This window comes from Schistocerca gregaria, chromosome 2 (genome assembly GCF_023897955.1).
Source record: "Schistocerca gregaria isolate iqSchGreg1 chromosome 2, iqSchGreg1.2, whole genome shotgun sequence".
NCBI classification, from domain to species: Eukaryota; Metazoa; Arthropoda; class Insecta; order Orthoptera; family Acrididae; genus Schistocerca; species Schistocerca gregaria.
In genome coordinates this window covers 826,767,415-826,788,872 of record NC_064921.1, presented here as the reverse complement: position 1 = coordinate 826,788,872, position 21,458 = coordinate 826,767,415, and the positions used below count along the sequence as shown (strand labels likewise).

Genomic DNA, 21,458 nt, shown 5'->3' with positions numbered 1-21,458 from the left:
ACTGCCGAAACTCATTGCTTAGATTTCAAACCAAGGAGCAATGCAGGAAGATATCAATATTTGCATAAATGAGCATATAGAGATAAATGTAAATATGATACCCAAAATTCCTTGGTTTAATAATGGATGAAATGAAAATTGGTATAAGCATGTAGACTACATAAGTGGAAAACTCAGCTCAGACTTATATGTCCAGCCACAACTCAGCTACCTAAAAGACACAAATATTTCGAAAATGACATATTATGCGCTAATTCATCCTACATTAACTTATGGTATACTTTTGTGCGGATGCATCTGCAAAACCAACAATAGTATTCAAAATGCAGAAAATGGTGATAAGAATGATAGCCTTAAACAGGAAGAATCATGTGGACCAACATCTAAAGTATTTACAGTACTCACACAGCCAAGTACATACATGGACGAAATTAAAATATACATTCCTGGTATTCATTATATAAAGATACAACTTAATCATCACACAAATTGATGAACTTCATCTGGGTGCCTAGATACAACACCATGAATTTAAATCAAAACCATCCCATATAGGGTCAAAAGTTCTGCAAAACTCCTTTTCAGAGTTCAGAGAGATAAAAAATATTTTTGGATAGAAAGCTGGCAGTGTTGCATAAATGTTTTTGCATCTATTGCAGTGTAAGACAAATTGTAATTTAGTACTATATAAAAATGAGATTTAGCCCACATAAGCCACAACATATTTTCTTACAAAAGGGAGAAAGAATCTTCCAAACCATATAGATATATATAAACATATAATGTATATGACGAAAGCAATCTGAAATTAAAATGATGTGGGCCTATAACACTGATGTACACAACCATAATTCGGTAAATGCTAATTATGAGGCATATGTATACTTTTCATAAAGATTTGGCTTAATCTATAAATGTATGTTGTCTATTGTTCTGATGAACATAAATAAATAAAAATAAAAAATGTTGATAATTGGTTTAAAAATTTAAGTTCAAAATTAGGGTTCTTATTTGTGGTGATTAATGTAGAACTGGGAAGTACAAATGAACAACTCTAAAAAAATTGTTTTAAGCACTACAAGAACTTTAAATATATAATGTGCAGATAATAGAGTTTGAAAAGCAGATGATTTTACAGCTAGATCAATATGAGGAGATTTTACAGATCATGATTCATTGCTTCTAAAAACAAATTATGGGCAAAAAGTTAAAATCACTGATCCCAGCTTGGGCCACAGATCATTTTACAAGAAATACCTAATAAATCCATGAAATAGAATTAAAGACTAATAAATATGCAGATGTATAATTATGAGGGGCATTTGGAAAGTCCGTGCAAAAATAAAAACTACTTACACATTTGGGGAAACCCTTTTTTTATTTTTTGACATAGTCTCCTTTTAGACTTATACACTTTGTCCAACGCTGTTCTGATTTGTTGATCCCTTCCAAATGATAGGAATTATCCAAGTCTGCAAAATAGCTATTAGTTGCTGCAATCACCTCCTCACTTGAAAAAAATCTTTGTCCTGCCAGCCATTTCTTGAAATTGGGGAAAAAATAGTAGTCAGAAGGAGCCAAGTCTGGAGAATAGGGGGAATATGAAACGAGTTGGAATCCTAATTCCATTAATTTTGGGACCACAGCTTCTGAGGTATGTGCTGGTGCATAGTTGTGATGGAAAAGGACTTTTTTGCTGTCCAATCGCCGGCGTTTCTCTTGCAGTTCGTTTTTCAAACGGTCCAGTAACTATTAATAATATACACCTGTAATAGTGTTACCCTTTTCCAGATAGTCGATGAGGATTATCCCTCGCGAATCCCAAAAGACAGTCGCCATAACCTTTCCGGCCAAAGGAATGGTCTTCGCCTTGTTTAGTGCAGTTTCTCCCTTGGTAACCCACTGTTTAGATTGTTGTTTGGTCTCAGCAGTATAGTAATGTATCAATGTATAATCCACAGTGACGAAACGATGCTTAACGTCCTGCAGATTATTCCTGAACAGCTGCAAACTACCCTTGCAAAACTTCACGCGATTCTGTTTTTTGGTCAAGCATGAGCAATCACGGAACCCATCTAGCAGACAGCTTTCTCATGTCTAAACGTTTATGCAAAATATTATGTACCCGTTCATTCGAGATGCCCACAGCACTAGCAATCTCACGTACCTTAACTCTTCTGTCATCCATCACCATATCATGGATTTTACCAATGATTTCTGGAGCCGTAACCTCCACAGAGCGTCCAGAACGTTCAGGACCACTTGTGCCCATGTGGCCACTCCGAAAAGTTTGAAAGCACTTATAAACTGTTCTAATCGAAGGTGCAGAGTCACCTAAATGTTTATCAAGCTTCTCTTTATTATCCTGAGGCGTTTTGCCTTTCATAAAGCAATGTTTAATCGCCACACGAAATTCTTTTTCGTCTATTTTTGACAATCACTCGATTTCCTTGATTCACACAAATGCCAAACACAAAGAAATAGACCAATATGGCTGAAACTTGGTGTGTGTTCTTTCCAAAGATGCTACTAAATAAACATGACCTCGATATGGGCCGGTGGTGCCATCTCTCGGACTTTGCAAGGACTTTTAAAACGCCCCTCATACTTTCAAGTCTACTCAGTTCTAACATAATGTTAGATTATCTTTTCACATTTCATGAAGAGTCACTACACACACTATACACATATGGTATCACTTGACAGGAAGGCCATTGTAATGAACCTGCCTCTCAGTTGTATTCTGCAGTAGTTTCCATCTGTAACTCTGAAAAAAGTTGACTCATTTACTTTGCAGTGAAACACGTATTTTCCTCAGGAGGATGAAAGGAGGTTAACATTTATCGTACATACCTTGGCTATACAATTTTGCAGTTACATGCAAGTGTGTTGTCTACTGACAGAAATGTTTAATTCTTTAATATATAATCTTAAGTCGCTCTTGTTGGACTGTGATTTGGAAACTGAAGACAAATTTAAACAATGCAGTTAATTTTTTAAATTTGTACCTCATATTCATAATTTTGAACTACTGTTACATTTGCAGCAGCTGCTACTTTATGCTATTTCAGTGAGTCTTTACAGTACAGTACATGATATTTAAGAGTTATTGTTTAACTGCCTCTGTACATATCTTAATTTTAGTGGCCTCTTTCATTTCCTTTAGCAGTTTGTTATATTGTACAGTTTGAGTTTTTATTTAGTTTCACTTGGTACATGTTTGTTAGATTTGGTATGTGTTCCATGGACATGAGTAGAGCTGTTAGTGATGTAATTACCAACATTTGTCATAATTTCCAAAATGTATTGGTATATGTAATCAGCTGGAGTAGTTAGATCAAAGCATTTCGTTAATCAGATATTTACAATGACCCCAGTTACTGTTTTTAGTTAGTACATGGAATTTGTCTGCAGTTCGAATATTGTCATCATGTTTCGTAAATTTTGTTCCCAAGAAATGCTAACAGTAGTTAAAGACAGAATATACATGGAAACAGTAATGGCGAAAGGGCAGGAGGAAAAGTATGTAATGCAACCTACAACTTCTAAAATTGAGAACTGAGATTCTGTAAGCAATTATGAAACTTGGAAAAGAGAGACTAAAAGGACTTTCAGTAATACGAGTGTTGGAACTTATATAGTGCAACTATTTATTCATAACCGATACAAAAGTTACATGTCTGCACCTGTTACTAACCTCCAAAGTAGTCACCAGCATTGTGTAGAAAGTGTTGCCAGCGATGTGGAATGCGTAGTACATCGTTAGCAGAGTCTGTTCTGTTGATGGTGCAAATGGAGCGGTCTACTTCCTGTCGAATCTCTCTAACAGCTCTGAAGCAAATGCCACGAACTGGTTCCTTCACCTTCAGAATCGAACCAAAGTCACAAGGACTTAACTCTGGGGAGTATGGTGGATGGTACAGTTCTTCTCAGTCCCATCGACCCAACAGAGCATCCACAGCTTGTGCTGTATGCGCCTGCACATTGTCATGCAAAATGACGAGTGGGCTGTGCAGAAAGCGTCCCTGTTTCTTTCGCAAAGCTGGTCACAGGTGATGCTACATAAACAACAATAATACTGTGCACTGACCGTCTGCCATGGAGGAACATAATGCATTAGGATAATACAATCACAGTCATACACGAGAATCGCCATAACTTTAGACTGCTCCATTTTCACCATCAATGGAACAGTTTCTACTAACGGTATACTACACCTTCCACATCACTGGCAGTGGGTTCTACACAATGCTGGTGACTGCTTTGAAGGATAGTAATAGGTGCAAACATGTAACTCTTTTATGTCAGTTGTGAATAAATAGTTGCCACTATTTAAGATCCAACCTTCATATTTTCAGGAAAAAATGAAATGTGATATTATTGCTCAAAAATAATAATATTACTTGCATGGGTAGATTAAAAAATAAATGGTTTAAGTGGTAACCGGAACTTGGTTAAATGAGAGAAAAATTCTCTTTCTGGGAAGATATATACCAATGCCTATAAGCAAAGGCCTAATCAGATAAATATTGTTTAAAATTTGTACCATACCTTAAATGTAAACGTTTTTGCAAAGTTAAGCTACTGGTCAAAAACCATAGCAGATACTTCTGTTATGTGTAACATAGTGTAGCAGATTATAAAATAAGAAACGTCACCTAACTACACTACAGCAGCTTTACTTCATCATGGGTAATTAAATCATTACATTGTAACTTCAGTTACAGAAATGGGAAACGTACTTAAAGCAACAGGTTTATCTTCTAAGAGACTTCTTTATGTTGTGCTGTTGTTAATTAAGTCTGTCACTGGAGTACTATTATATCCAGTCAGATTGTAAAAACTCAGATTGTAAAAACCTGTGTTCATATCCAAATTCTTAATACGTGGCTTGCTATCAGCTGTCTGATTATATCAGAACAACAATATGCACGATCTTCAAACCATTAATTTTATTTTGAATAAATGTTCATAGCTTCTTGACCTTATTGATTCTCTCAAAATATTTAATTTGGTCATATTACTGGAAGCAGTATGACATATTTTCAAACATATTGTTAAAAAACTCTTCCAAAGGAAGCAACTGGTCTTATTTAGGTCATTATTTTCTAAAATATCAGATGTACTAATACAATCACACAAATTTATTTACTTTGAGATATATGAATTCCTTTATTTTTGAGTTTCAGAATGGGAGAAATATTTATAACTCTTTTAGAAATTAATGATAAAGGACTTACAGGTTTTGAAAATAGAAATATGGAGTGACTATATTTGAAGTAAAGTAAACAAAATTATTGACAGCATTTCTTGAGGTTTGTTAAGTATTTGATCCCACATTAGTTGGAATCATCTCCAATTTGAACAAGAGAGAGCCATTTCTTTCAGTTAGAAATGAATTTTTTCCCTTTAGATAGAAATGATATTGATGTACCACAAAGTTCTATTCTAAGATACTTCTGTTTCATTGCTTCAGTCAACGATTTGCCCAGTTACATAGGCCAGTATGTTACATTATATGTTGATGACATGATTGCTTACCATATGTCAGAGCATTGTAGCATTGAATCAGAGAACAAAAGAAATTTTTGATTCTGCTTTTAGTTTATCAATGAACAAAATGTAAATCTCATGATGATGTTCTCCAGTTTTACAGGTACCAAACAAGCAGTATTTAGACATTCCAAAGAGTAAACTCCAATGAGAAAGAAATAAACCATCAGTCATGTACTTGAAAAGATATGTCATGTATTGCATCTCATTTATAAAATAAGCGATGTGCTAAGCATGATTATCTTTGGGGAATGTAATTTTGGACATCTCTTGGCACACATTTCACACAGAAATAATTATTAGAATGTTGCCCTCTATTTGGTAACAATTTTAAAATAAAGAAAAATTATTCACATTATTGTAAACCAGGTTGAATGTAACACAGTTGTTCCCTTTTAAGCAGACTGTGTTTTACTCTCAAGTGGGAATTTATACATCTCTGATTCACCACTGTATATTAAGAACCAAGACACAATTAATCAGTGAGATAATTTATCAACGTGAATGTACAAAATAATGCCACTAGCAACTTGGTCCAAACTCCAAAAAACTTTCAGGATGAGATTGTACAGTTGCTTTTCAGACAATACATTATACAATATTAAAGAAATCTTTGATATTCATAATAGCTGAAATTAGCTTTGAAGATACTTTTCGGCATTGTCTCAAGGGGAAAACCTGTTCGATTGCAAAATGGCCAAGACCTAATTCATATTCTAGATTGTTGCGGGGGGAACATAATATATTCTGCTATGAGCCATAATGGTATTAAGTCTCATCCCCAACTCCCTTAAAGTAGTTGGACAGTAAATGATTATGAATATATTGGATTTCTAGGTCTTGGGTAGTTGTAAAGTTTTGTGTGGGGTATATAATTATGATTATGCTTCCCCCATGAACCATGGACCTTGCCGTTGGTGGGGAGGCTTGCGTGCCTCAGCGATGCAGCTAGCCGTACCGTAGGTGCAACCACAACGGAGGGGTATCTGTTGAGAGGCCAGACAAATGTGTGGTTCCTGAAGAGGGGCAGCAGCCTTCTCAGTAGTTGGAGGGGCAACAGTCTGGATGATTGACTGATCTGGCCTTGTAACAATAACCAAAACGGCCTTGCTGTACTGGTACTGTGAATGGCTGAAAGCAAGGGGAAACTACGGCTGTAATTTTTCACAAAGGCATGCAGCTTTACTGTATGATTAAATGATGATGGCGTCCTCATGGGTAAAATATTCCGGAGGTAAAATAGTCCCCCATTCGGATCTCCGGGCGGGGACTACTCAAGAGGATATCTCTATTAGGAGAAAGAAAACTGGCGTTCTACGGATCGGAGCGTGGAATGTCAGATCCCCTAATCAGGCAGGTAGGTTAGAAAACTTAAAAAGGGAAATGGATAGGTTAAAGTTAGATATAGTGGGAATTAGTGAAGTTCAGTGGCGCGAGGAACAAGACTTCTGATCAGGTGACTAAAGGGTTATAAACACAAAATCAATTAGGGGTAATGCAGGAGTAGGTTTAATAATGAATAGGAAAATAGGAATGCGGGTAAGCTACTACAAACAGCATAGTGAACGCATTATTGTGGCCAAGATAGATATGAAGCCCACACCTACTACAGTAGTACAAGTTTATATGCCAACTAGCTCTGCAGATGACGAAGAAATTGAAGAAATTTATGATCAAATAAAGGAAATTATTCAGATAGTGAAGGGAGATGAAAATTTATTAGTCATGGGTGACTGGAATTCGGTTGTAGGAAAAGGGAGAGAAGGAAACATAGTAGGTGAATATGGACTGGGGCAAAGAAATGAAAGAGGAAGCCACCTGATAGAATTTTGCACAGAGCACAACTTAATCATAGGTAATACTTGGATCAAGAATCATAAAAGAAGGCTGTATACATGGAAGTATTCCGGAGATACTAAAAGGTATCAGATAGATTATATAATGGTAAGACAGAGATTTAGGAACCAGGTTGTAAATTGTAAGACATTTCCAGGGGCAGATATGGATTCTGACCACAATCTATTCGTTATGACCTGTAGATTAAAACTGAAGAAACTGCAAAAATGTGGGAATTTGAGGAGATGGGACCTGGATAAACTGACTAAACCAGAGGTTATTCAGAGTTTCAGGGAGAGCATAAGGGAGCAATTGACAGGAGTGGGGGAAAGAAATACAGTAGAAGAATGGGTAGCTTTGAGGGATGAAGTAGTGAAGGCAGCAGAGGATCAAGTAGGTAAAAAGACAAGGGCTAGTAGAAATCCTTGGGTAACAGAAGAAATATTGAATTTAATTGATGAAAGGAGAAAATATAAAAATGCAGTAAATGAAGCAGGCAAAAAGGAATACAAACGTATCAAAAATGAGATCGACAGGAAGTGCAAAATGGCTAAGCAGGGATGGCTAGAGGACAAATGTAAGGATTTAGAGGCTTATCTCATGAAGGGTAAGGTAAATACTGCCTACAGGAAAATTAAAGAGACCTTTGGAGAGAAGAGAACCACGTGTATGAACATCAAGAGCTCAGATGGAAACCCACTTCTAAGCAAAGAATGGAAAGCAGAAAGGTGGAAAGAGTATATAGAGGGTCTATACAAGGGCGATGTACATGAGGACAATATTATGGAATTGGAAGAGGATGTAGATGAAGATGAAATGGGAGATACGATACTGCGTGTAGAGTTTGACAGAGCACTGAAAGACCTGAGTCAAAACAAGGCCCCCAGAGTAGACAACATTCCATTGGAACTACTGACAGCCTCAGGAGAGCCGGTCCTGACAAAACTCTACCATCTGGTGAGCAAGATGTATGAGACAGGCGAAATACCCTCATATTTCAACAAGAATATAGTAATTCCAATCCCAAACAAAGCAGGTGTTGACAGATGTGAAAATTACCGAAATATCAGTTTAATAATTAACAGCTGCTAAATACTAACGCGAATTCTTTACAGACGAATGGAAAAACTAGTAGAAGACGACCTCGGGGAAGAATAGTTTGGCTTCCGTAGAAATGTTGGAACACGTGAGGCAATATTGACCCTACGACTTACATTAGAAGCTAGATTAAGGAAGGGCAAACCTACAATTCTAGCATTTGTAGACTTAGAGAAAGCTTTTGACAATGTTGACTGGAATACTCTCTTTCAAATTCTGAAGATGGTAGGGGTAAAATACAGGGAGCGAAAGGCTATTTACAATTTCTACATAAACCAGTTATAAGAGTCGAGGGACATGAAAAGGAAGCTGTGGTTGGGAAGGGAGTGAGACAAGGTTGTAGTCTCTCCCTGATGTTATTCAATATGTATATTGAGCAAGCAGTAAAGGAAACAAAAGAAAAATTCAGAGTAGGTATTAAAATCCATGGAGACTAAATAAAAAAACTGAGGTTCGCCGATGACATCGTAATTCTGTCAGAGATAGCAAAGGACTTGGAAGAGCAGTTGAACGGAATGGATCGTGTCTTGAAAGGAGGATATAAAATGAACATCAACAAAAGCAAAACGAGGATGTAGTCGAATTAAGTCGGGTGATGCTGAAGGAATTAGATTATGAAATGACTGGCAATGGCAAGGAAAGCGTTTCTGAAGAAGAGAAATTTGTTAACAGCGAGTATAGATTTAAGTGTCAGGAAGTCATTTCTGAAAGTATTTGTATGGAGTGTAGCCATGTATGGAAGTGAAACATGGACGATAAATGGTTTGGACAAGAAGAGAATAGAAGCTTTCGAAATGTGGTGCTACAGAAGAATGATGAAGATTAAATGGGTGGATCACATAACTAATGAGGAAATATTGAATATGATTGGGGAGAGGAGAAGTTTGTGGCACAACTTGACGAGAAGAAGGGATCGGTTGGTAGGACATGTTCTGAGGCATTAAGGGATCACCAATTTCGTATTGGAGGTCAGCGTGGAGTTTAAAAATCGTAGAGGGAGACCAAGAGATGAATACAGTAAGTGGATTCAGAAGGATGTAGCTTGCAGTAGGTACTGAGAGATGAAGAAGCTTGCACAGGATAGAGTAGCATGGAGAGCTGCATCAAACCAGTCTCAGGACTAAAGACCACAACAACAACATATAATTATGAAAAGATGAATGTAGCTAATGTCATAATAAGAGTACTGCTCACTATCAGCAACTGTGACAATTATTCTTTATTTGACTAACTTCATATATTATCAGTCTTTCATGTTTAAAAGAGGGAATGTTTTGTGGCAACTCAGATTAGACACAAAAGATATTTATAGTCCAGAAGCATTCATTTAATATAGATCAATGTTTAATCAGTTCAAGATTTTAATTGTGGTATAATACTTATCTATTAATCTCATGATATTTGTTTTTAAAAGCATGCTCTTCTTTGAATTAAAGAGCTGCGCCCAGTGAACACAACGGTTGGACATTATATGTATGTGGGGAGAACATCTTTGACTGATGTTCCGAGAAGTGTATGTCTCACTCTGGAGCAAGTAGTTTACCTCTATTCTGCGAGAAATTTAAGCTGATTGTGTCAAACATCAAAATTCGAACCCCAAGTGCAGATTTTTTCATGGAAAATGCCTTCTGTTTCCTGTAGGTTTGGTTAATGATGAGTGTGACTAGAACGAATAGTATGCAGCTTATTTTGATTATGTAATAAGATTTTAAGTTGTAAATATGTCCAGTCATAATTATCTGGTTCCAGAAGATCGCTATTGAATGATGAAATGGTGGTTCTTAACAACAGATAAAGACCACCAACATTACCTATTTTCTGCTCATTTTCAGTAATTCCAAAGTAAGATCTCAGGTATTTATAATTGCTTATTAATGTGTAATTATTATTCAGGTAATGTACCACAATGTAATTATACCCCCCTGATCACGTGACACTGCTACAATGGTGTAGTGGAATATAACAAATACACACATCAAAAAAAGTTTTGCATCACCTCGGTTCCGAGTGTTCGAGAACCTGTACAGAAAACTGGAATAGAGATATACATAAACATCATTTCTGCCCTTTTTATTGCTCATAAAAACAACACATTGCATGTTGTACCACCATACAGCGAGACGTTCAGATCTGGTTGTCCAGACTGCTGTACACACTGGTACCAATGCATGTCTGTATTCGTCGTGGCATACTATCCACAGATTCATCAAGGCACTGTTAGTCCAGACTGTTCCACTCCTCAACGGCGATTCGGCGTAGATCACTGGTTGGTGGGTCACTTTTTCATAGATAGCCCATTTCAATCTATCCCAGACATGTCGATAGGGTTTCTGTCTAAAGAACACGCTGGCCATTCTAGTCGAGCGATGTCGTTATCCTGAAGAAGTCATTTACATGATGTGCACGATGTGGCGCGAATTGTCGTCCATGAAGACAAATGCCTCGCCAATATGCTTCTGACATGGTTGCATTATCGGTCGGAGGATGACATTCACATATCGTACAGCTGTTACGGTGATTTCCATGACCACTGGTGGCGTACGTTGGCCCCACATAATACCATCCCAAAACATCAGAGAAACTCCACCTTGCAGGACTCACCAGCCAATGTGTCTAAGGCGTTCAGCCTGACCGGGATGCCTCCAAACAGGTCTCCGACGATTGTCTGGTTGAAGGCATATTCAACACTCATTGGTGATGAGTATGTGATGCCAATGCTGAGCGGTCCATTCAGCATGTTGTTGGACCATCTCTGCCGGACTGCATGGTGTCGTGATTGCAAAGATGGACCTCACCATGGGTGACGGGAGTGAAGTTGCGCATCATGCAGCCTATTGCCCACAGCTTGAGTCGTAACACTACGTCTTGTGGCTGCACAAAATGCATTATTTAACATGGTGGCGTTGCTGTATGTCTGAACAACTTCGATTTGGTTCACTCCGAGACGCCTGGACACTTCCCTTGTTGAGAGCACTTCCTGGCACGAAGTAACAATGCGGACGCGACTGAATCGCGGTACAGTCTGTCTAGGCACGTTGGGCCCATCTGTACCACGCTGCATGGTGTCGTGGTTGCAAAGATGGATCTCACCATGGACGTCAGGAGTGACGTTGCACATCTTGCAGCCTATTGCGCACAGTTTGAGTCGTAACACGAAGTCCTGTGGCTGGATGGTGGCGTTGCTGTCAGGGTTCCTCGAAGCCATAATTCATAGGTATCAGTCATCCACTACAGTAGTAGCCCTTGGGTGGCCTGACCGAGGAATGTCAGCGACAATTCCTGTCTCTCTGTATCTCCTCCACGTCCGAACAACATCGCTTTGGCTCACTCCAAGATGCATGGACACTTCCCTTGTTGCGAGCCCTTCCTGGCACAAAGTAACAATGCGGATGCGATCGAACCGCAATATTGACCGCCTAGGTATGGTTGAACTACAGACAACACAAGCTGTGTACCGATTTTCTGGTGGAATGACTGGAACTGATTTTCTGTCTCCCTCCGTCTAATAGGTGCTGCTCGTGCATGGTTGTTTACATCTTTGGGTGTGGTTAGTGACATCTCTGAACAGTCAAAGGGACTGTGTCTGTGATACAATATCCACAGTAACATCTATTTTCAGGAGTTCTGGGAACTGTGGTTGCAAAACTTTTTTTTGATGTGTGTAAACGCAAATAATACATTTGCCATATTGTCAAAATAGTCAGTTTATTGACGAAACGAAAAACTAAAAGAAAAAGATACACTGTAGAAGGAAACGGGATTGATCAGGTTGATGCTGTAAACATGTAAAATGGATAAACAGCTTAAATAAGTATGCCAAAAGTGAAAATGAATATAAGTATATATTTATGTACTGACAAATGAACTAAGCACACAGTGTAATTCATTTTGTACATCTAAAATAGCAGATACTGTTAACAGATCATGGTATTAAGTTGTTATGTCATGATGTCATTTCATTAATCTTGTGTTAAGGAAACTGTTACTGAATCAATAATAAAACCGTGTATTTCAGCCCACATATAGATGGCTCTTCAGTGTGTCATAATGACACAATGAATGCCCCAATAACAACGTAGTTTCTTCACATATAATTATTAAAGACATCAGCATCAGTTTTAGATGGAGGCAACAAGATGGTCAACTGGTACATCTCCAATGACAGGTCGGAAGAGTGCACGTTGTAGCAAGTCTGGAGGTGGTGCTGCAAGAGCTGGCAGCGTGATCAGCAGTCGCGCCACACGAGCAGGGGGTAACAGCAGCAGTGCACCAAGAGCTGCCTCCAGGGCTGCCCGAACACGGCACTCTGCCTCTGCACTACCCGCAGCCTCTGCACACAGTTGCACAGTTGTCTTTATTTTAGCTGAGTAAGTTGTATGTTCCAAGAATGATTTGTACAATAGTCATAACTGTGAATAAGATGTCTGTTTATAAGCTTTCTAAGATACTTTATATTTCAATAGTGTTACAAGAACAGTTTACATGACACTAAAAATCATTTAATAACAGAGGTAAGTGCTTGTTTTGCTATATATAAGCTAAAAGTCCCCCCCCCATGAACCATGGACCTTGCCGTTGGTGGGGAGGCTTGCGTGCCTCAGCGATACAGATGGCCGTACCGTAGGTGCAACCACAACGGAGGGGTATCTGTTGAGAGGCCAGACAAACGTGTGGTTCCTGAAGAGGGGCAGCAGCCTTTTCAGTAGTTGCAGGGGCAACAGTCTGGATGATTGACTGATCTGGCCTTGCAACATTAACCAAAACGGCCTTGCTGTGCTGGTACTGCGAACGGCTGAAAGCAAGGGGAAACTACAGCCGTAATTTTTCCCGAGGACATGCAGCTTTATTGTATGATTAAATGAGGATGGCATCCTCTTGGGTAAAATGTTCCGGAGGTAAAATAGTCCCCCATTCGGATCTCCGGGCGGGGACTACTCAGGAGGATGTCGTTATCAGGAGAAAGAAAACTGGCGTTCTACGGATCGGGGCGTGGAATGTCAGATCCCTTAATCGGGCAGGTAGGTTAGAAAATTTAAAAAGGGAAATGGATAGGTTAAAGTTAGATATAGTGGGAATTAGTGAAGTTCGGTGGCAGGAGGAACAAGACTTTTGGTCAGGTGACTACAGGGTTATAACCAAAAAATCAAATAGGGGTAATGCAGGAGTAGGTTTAATAATGAATAGGAAAATAGGAATGCGGGTAAGCTACTACAAACAGCATAGTGAACGCATTATTGTGGCCAAGATAGATATGAAGCCCACACCTACTACAGTAGTACAAGTTTATATGCCAACTAGCTCTGCAGATGATGAAGAAATTGAAGAAATGTACGATGAAATAAAAGAAATTATTCAGATAGTGAAGGGAGACGAAAATTTAATAGTAATGGGTGACTGGAATTCGAGTGTAGGAAAAGGGAGAGAAGGAAACATAGTAGGTGAATATGGATTGGGGCTAAGAAATGAAAGAGGAAGCCGCCTAGTAGAATTTTGCACAGAGCACAACTTAATCATAGCTAACACTTGGTTTAAGAATCATGAAAGAAGGTTGTATACGTGGAAGAACCCTGGAGATACTAAAAGGTATCAGATAGATTATATAATGGTAAGACAGAGATTTAGGAACCAGGTTTTAAGTTGTAAGACATTTCCAGGGGCAGATGTGGACTCTGACCACAATCTATTGGTTATGACCTGTAGATTAAAACTGAAGAAACTGCAAAAATGTGGGAAATTAAGGAGATGGGACCTGGATAAACTGAAAGAACCAGAGGTTGTACAGAGTTTCAGGGAGAGCATAAGGGATCAATTGACAGGAATAGGGGAAAGAAATACAGTAGAAGAATGGGTAGCTCTGAGGGATGTAGTAGTGAAGGCAGCGGAGGATAAAGTAGGTACAAAGACGAGGGCTAGTAGAAATCCTTGGGTAACAGAAGAAATATTGAATTTAATTGATGAAAGGAGAAAATATAAAAATGCAGTAAATGAAGCAGGCAAAAAGGAATACAAACGTCTCAAAAATGAGATCGACAGGAAGTGCAAAATGGCTAAACAGGGATGGCTAGAGGACAAATGTAAGGATGTAGAAGCTTATCTCACTAGGGGTAAGATAGACACTGCCTACAGGAAAATTAAAGAGACCTTTGGAGAGAAGAGAACCACGTGTATGAATATCAAGAGCTCAGATGGCAGCCCAGTTCTAAGCAAAGAAGGGAAGGCAGAAAGGTGGAAGGAGTATATAGAAGGTTTATACAAGGGCTATGTACTTGAGGACAATATTATGGAAATGGAAGAGGATGTAGATGAAGACGAAATGGGAGATATGATACTGCGTGAAGAGTTTGACAGAGCACTGAAAGACCTGAGTCGAAACAAGGCCCCCGGAGTAGACAACATTCCATTAGAACTACTGACGGCCTTGGGACAACCAGTCCTGACAAAACTTTACCAGCTGGTGAGCAAGATGTATGAGACAGGCGAAATACCCTCAGACTTCAAGAAGAATATAATAACTCCAATCCCAAAGAAAGCAGGTGCTGACAGATGTGAAAATTACCGAACTATCAGTTTAATAAGCCACGGCTGCAAAATACTAACGCGAATTCTTTACAGACGAATGGAAAAACTGGTAGATGCAGACCTCGGGGAGGATCAGTTTGGATTCTGTCGAAATGTTGGAACACGTGAGGCAATACTGACCTTACGACTTATCTTAGAAGAAAGATTAAGAAAAGGCAAACCTACATTTATAGCATTTGTAGACTTAGAGAAAGCTTTTGACAATGTTGACTGGAATACTCTTTTTCAAATTCTAAAGGTGGCAGGGGTAAAATACAGGGAGCGAAAGGCTATTTATAATTTGTACAGAAACCAGATGGCAGTCATAAGAGTCGAGGGGCATGAAAGGGAAGCAGTGGTTGGGAAAGGAGTGAGACAGGGTTGTAGCCTCTCCCCGATGTTATTCAATCTTTATATTGAGCAAGCAGTAAAGGAAACAAAAGAAAAATTTGGAGTAGGTATTAAAATTCATGGAGACGAATTAAAAACTTTGAGGTTCGCTGATGACATTGTAATTCTGTCAGAGACAGCAAAGGACTTGGAAGAGCAGTTGAACGGAATGGACAGTGTCTTGAAAGGAGGATATAAGATGAACATTAACAAAAGCAAAACGAGGATAATGGAATGTAGTCGAATTAAGTCGGGTGATGCTGAAGGAATTAGATTAGGAAATGAGACACTTAAAGTAGTAAAGGAGTTTTGCTATTTGGGAAGCAAAATAACTGACGATGGTCGAAGTAGAGAGGATATAAAATGTAGACTGGCAATGGCAAGGAAAGCGTTTCTGAAGAAGAGAAATTTGTTAACATCGAATATAGATTTATGTATCAGGAAGTCGTTTCTGAAAGTATTTGTTTGGAGTGTAGCCATGTATGGAAGTGTAACATGGACGATAAATTGATTGGACAAGAAGAGAATAGAAGCTTTCGAAATGTGGTGCTACAGAAGAATACTGAAGGTAAGGTGGATAGATCACGTAACTAATGAGGAGGTATTGAATATGATTGGGGAGAAGAGAAGTTTGTGGCACAACTTGACTAGAAGAAGGGATCGGTTGGTAGGACATATTTTGAGACATCAAGGGATCACAAATTTAGCATTGGAGGGCAGCGTGGAGGGTAAAAATCGTAGAGGGAGACCGAGAGATGAGTACACTAAGCAGATTCAGAAGGATGTAGGTTGCAGTAGGTACTGGGAGATGAAGCAGCTTGCACAGGATAGAGTAGCATGGAGAGCTGCATCAAACCAGTCTCAGGACTGAAGACAACAATAATAATAATAATAAGCTAAAAGTGTCGAATCAAAATATTATTTCTGTGAAATGGAAGTTGCCTGGTAAAAAATTTTGTCAGATATGTTTCAGATTTAGAATTTCTATGTATCAGGCACTTATCATGAAGTAGTAATGAAGAGTGCATTAAAATAATTTTTCATATCCTCAACACAGACACGGCAATATTTTGCAACATGCCCAAAGGCCATGGTAGAAAATAATTTTTATGAGGGAAGTGTGAAATTTTCTGACATCTGACAATTGTAGGATATACAATAACTTCAACAGTTTGATTTTACACTTCATGTCTCTGCTAGTAAAATGTTTCATATCTACCTGCAGCACTTTTGAGGTATGATGTTCTTAAGGTTAGACTGAGTCAACAAGAGTTCATTCAAAGAATGTAAGGAGCATCTCTAGATTTTGCTCTGTTGTTGGCAGGTGCATATTACTGGTATGCACGATTTTCTCAAGGTACAACATTGTTGAAAGTCAACTGCCACACAGGGTTTCCTGGAACAGCATTTAGAACTTAAAACACCATTCATGTAGACCATACATTGAGAACTGATTACAAATAATATACTGTATAGGGAGACAAAAAAGACGCTTTCTATTTTTGTTGATAGTAAATTTTAGAAAACTTGTATAAATAATTTCAAGTAGCCAAAATTTGTTCTCTGTGAGGACATTAATATATCTTTGAAATTTAGAAGGAGGCATGGGATGTAATATGCCAAGAAATGTTGCAACACTTTGAGCAACATGTCTCACGATGACCAATTGACCAATCCATCATCTGTGTTTTTGTATTAATACGCTTCTACTGACAGTGAAGAATCTCAGACATCATATTACAAAGATACCCATGAAGACTGTTGCAGAAATTTGATATACCACAACGTGTGTGCTCAAAGTTTCCCTAGGAACTCTAGGGCAACATTTCGAAGAACAGGTTGTGAGACTTGCCAGTGGGTAATGACAATGCCTCTACCTACACTATACTACCTGTACAGCTTATTCGACTCGATGAGCATCTTCTATATATTATAGGTATAAGTCACTCTTTCCTGTCCCAGTAAGCCATATACAACTTCAAAGCGCAGCATTCAAGCAACAAAGTTCAATTGATCTACCAAGGTTGAGGTTGGTTATTTCAATACTTAGTTTAGCAACATGAATCACTGCAGTCTGTATAGTCTACTGTGAGAATCAGTAGCTGAAATAAGTTGAGTAAGTGAAATAAGGTCGTTGTTAAATGCAGACAAGTATTCTGGAGTCCCTTGTATTTTACCATTTATGCACGGTCATGAGATAGCCGACATCTAATGTGCCACTACACAGTCTTTTTATTATCCTGATCTCACCTCAACAGACTCTGCTGGAAAGGTAGGTTGGGGTAAAAGAATATTACCAGATTTTAGCTTGAACATTGTTTCTCGAAATTTTCTGAGCAGTTTTCATGTGATATAAGCAATTCACTGACTCAACCACCAAGGGTTTTACAAGTAATTTTATTATGCAGGATCAATGTCGTTACTAGAGGATTCGACCACTGGCTGTGCCCATAACTGAACATTCAACTTAATTCCATCAAGTACCATACTCTTACTCATAAGTCACATTGCACATACAATACAAATGACAACTCAGCAAGTGGCATGACAGTTGATATGGCAGTGGAGCCATGTGCTGCTGTTCCCAAACACTCCTGTCAAAATTTATTGTCACTAATTTTCCACATGAAGTCAGCTGTGATTATTCTTGCAGACATTGGTGTCATCATTTAGTTTATGGCATTAGATCTGAGCCAGAAACACAGTAGGAAGAAGAAGAAACATAAATACTGGATTTGGAAGTGGATTTTACACAGAAATAACACAGTGTCTTCAAACGAACTTATAAGGCTGTAGCAATCATAAGTCAAGACCCATTTGTGAATTACTTCAGAATAATAAAAGCCAACTCCAAGTGCTTGTAGAGCTAGGCCTCGAATTATTTAAAAAAATTCTATACTCACATTAGAGATCAAGTCCTGGCTCCAGTGAAAGTAGAAGTTTCACTTTGATATTTGACATGTGGCGATTACTTGTCATCTTTCTAATATTTATATCACATACTGGAAAGTATGAGTTATTGTGTGATGTGTTGGATGTTATTTACATTCCTCTAAGAACACATTTAAAAGCTGGTATTTTCCCTCTGACACCACACATCAGTTGAATTACTTAAGTTACTCTTTACAGAATTTTGTAGCTGTGCTTAATGCAGAAAAAAGGGCACTAAAAGACATTGTGACACAGTTGGTGTTTTCTTTTATTCGAAGCTACAGTCAGGTTTAAATTATACTGCTGTGAAATACATTGTTAGTTTCTTTCTCAAATCCACTAGGCACATGTTTAAAAGCTTTGAAATTGCAGTACTAGAATCTGAAAAATACTGCCACTATTATATTAATTTTCACCAAAGTTAAGTGAGCTGCTGTTGGACTACAAATCATCTTTCACTAATTACTCTGTAACACTTGCTTACTCATACACACATCTTATCCATGTACCATATAATAAAACAGAATATTCTTTCGTCACATAAGTTAACTATCACATGTTTGTAGTTGCAATGGCCTGAGCTTTAGCTATCTCAACCATTGTCATTGTGGAGGCTACATACAACATAATAAACACACACACATCATTTTGACAAAGTTGCTTGGTACTCATTATACATAATGAAATGGTAATCCACACCAGTTTGTTGTCATAATAGCCATGCACTAGCTTTCACAGCTACTGTACTTGTATTTTAAAGAAAAATGTACATTTTTTCTAAACACACATAAAATAAAGTAATAAAAGTGTTTAAATAGGCTATAATTTATGTTATATACAATTATAGAGTTGCTATATAATTTTCAGAAATCAGTGTTTTGGGTAAAAGATAGACCTACAGATTGGCTACTCATACAACATTTTTATGTTGCATAAGTTGATGAAGATGTTACTCGTTTTACATGAGTATAGAAAACGGAAACGGTTTGGGTCGGCGATCTCTTCATTTCCATTCCTGTTACCCCAATGATAATAGAAATCAAGAGAATTTCTCATCAGTTGTATCGCTAACTTGAAATCAGGGACGTTCTTATGAGCTTTGACACTATCAACATCTCTGCATTGGAGCTGTCACAGGGAGTCAGGACGTTATTGAAAAACTCAAGCCAAAAGAGAAACTCTTGATCGCTGTTGAGAAGTTTCCGAAGTCTAACTGCCATCTTGGTCGTTGAGTAACCACTGCTATCATAATCACAAGGCATTCAGCTGTTTCTTTCTTATACTTAAGAACGATGTTCTCACATTGTGCTTTAAAATTCTATCTTGTGTCAGCATTTCTTGGAATATGTTTCTCACGACATTATCCATTATGGCAGTTTTTTTCACTGATGTTGAGACAGAAGTAGAAAGTCCCTGTATATTGCTAAAAATGTTCGAAGTTTGTCTTGTTGTGGTGCACTGCACTCTACATTGTTAAGTTGGCGGGCATAACAGTGCTCCAAATTTGTTGTCACTTTTACTCTTACCTGCACTCCCTTGTGCCTACCACTCATAACTGAAGCTCCATCATAGTTCTGGGCTATCAGTTTTTCTGGAGAATCGGCAATCTTTAATCTGTTAAGTTTGTTGAACAGTTCACAACTTAGTCACACAGCTGTATGACCTCTGGGTGTCTTGAAATTTGTGAATCATTTGTATACTTCCACTTTTAATTCGTATCGAACAATAATCACTAGTTGATGCAAGTTTGCACAATTTGTCGTTCATCGGCTTCAATTATTACCTATCTGTTTGAAAAGTTTCTTTGCAAATCAATTAATGGCGCAAAGCGTATATATAGCACAGCAATTCGTACTGAACTGTTTTGGAAATCCCCAAAAATACATGACTACTGGTTTGTTCAATACGTTCCTTAAATGTGGAATCCAGTTCTGCAATCAGATTGACCAAACCCCAAAAAGTACCACGATTCTCTTAAGCATCCATTTCGTCATGTCCCTTAGTGCAAATTCAAAATGCAAATGCAAACCTTGATACAGTCAGTCAACTTGCTAAGGATGTAATGATTCTTACATCATCTTCATTAAATTTCTTAATCCTTATTCTGTAAGCTGCATCAAGCTGACATCTAATATCGACTTTACCAAACACGACACACTCGATGTGACTGTTTATGTGTAGTTCACTCAACATATGATTTTTAAATTTGCAATCTAAGTGTTTAATGTCCATTATCACATCTGTGGTCCAAGTACAGTCTGCAAGATTTATTACCTGACACGTGACAGAAGAAATCATTTATTATTTCACATCCACACAGCCAGTCCACACGTTTATATATAGCAAAAATAAATTTTCTGGTAAAATTACTTTTTCTTTTGCATGCATTTTGAGTCTGCGCAGTGTTTAAATCAGATCTTGGCAGTCCTAACCTTTTAAGTTCCAACTTTCTCTCAGAAGTAGTATTTTGATAACTAATAGTTAAAATAGTGTTTATCCTTCTCACACCACTAATTTTAAACAAGAAACTAGCGCATCAGTACGTCACTAGGTCGTACTTTCAAAGAATCTAATTCACAATGAAAAACAAAACGACTACCACAGGTATGGCACTACTTGTTTACTTCGCCCACTTCAAGCAGATGCCGTCCAAAGAGCCCTACGCAATGCACTGCCCTACCCAACTTCCAAAACCCCCACTTTTCCACATGTGTCCATTGGCTACCTTCAAAGTGACAGGCCAGTTTGGTGAGAGCCTGACAGCCTACCCATTCCAAAAACATTGATCATTCGCTTACAGGGGTTGGTAGTCTACCCAATCTAAAAACAATATTCATTCTCATCCACAGGCTGGTGCTATAAGAACATGCAATGATTCGATTTTTCGTTCACGTTTCCAACGTACCACAGTATTGCAAGTAATAGATATAATTGGAAGGCCGTGACCCTGGAGTACTCAAGGAATAGCCGCCATGGTTTCCACACCCAACTTGGGTTCTGCCACTTGACTGGGGGCCAAGAGGCATCACTTTTCTTTCATGTGGAAATTCCGCTTTAGTAATTGCTTACTGTGAGTGATGCCAGTTGCGACT

The 21,458-nt window shown here is 38.2% G+C and overlaps 1 protein-coding gene across 1 annotated transcript in view; it reads right to left on the bottom strand.

The window, feature by feature from the left end:
• Positions 1–12,605: 12,605 nt before the first annotated feature.
• LOC126335999 (nuclear receptor subfamily 2 group E member 1) overlaps positions 12,606–21,458 on the bottom strand; it is a 178,873-nt gene continuing 170,020 nt past the window's right edge. The window contains exon 6 of the mRNA XM_049999477.1: positions 12,606–12,817. Coding sequence (XP_049855434.1) covers positions 12,606–12,817 — 212 coding nt within the window. The remainder of the gene's footprint in view (positions 12,818–21,458) is intronic.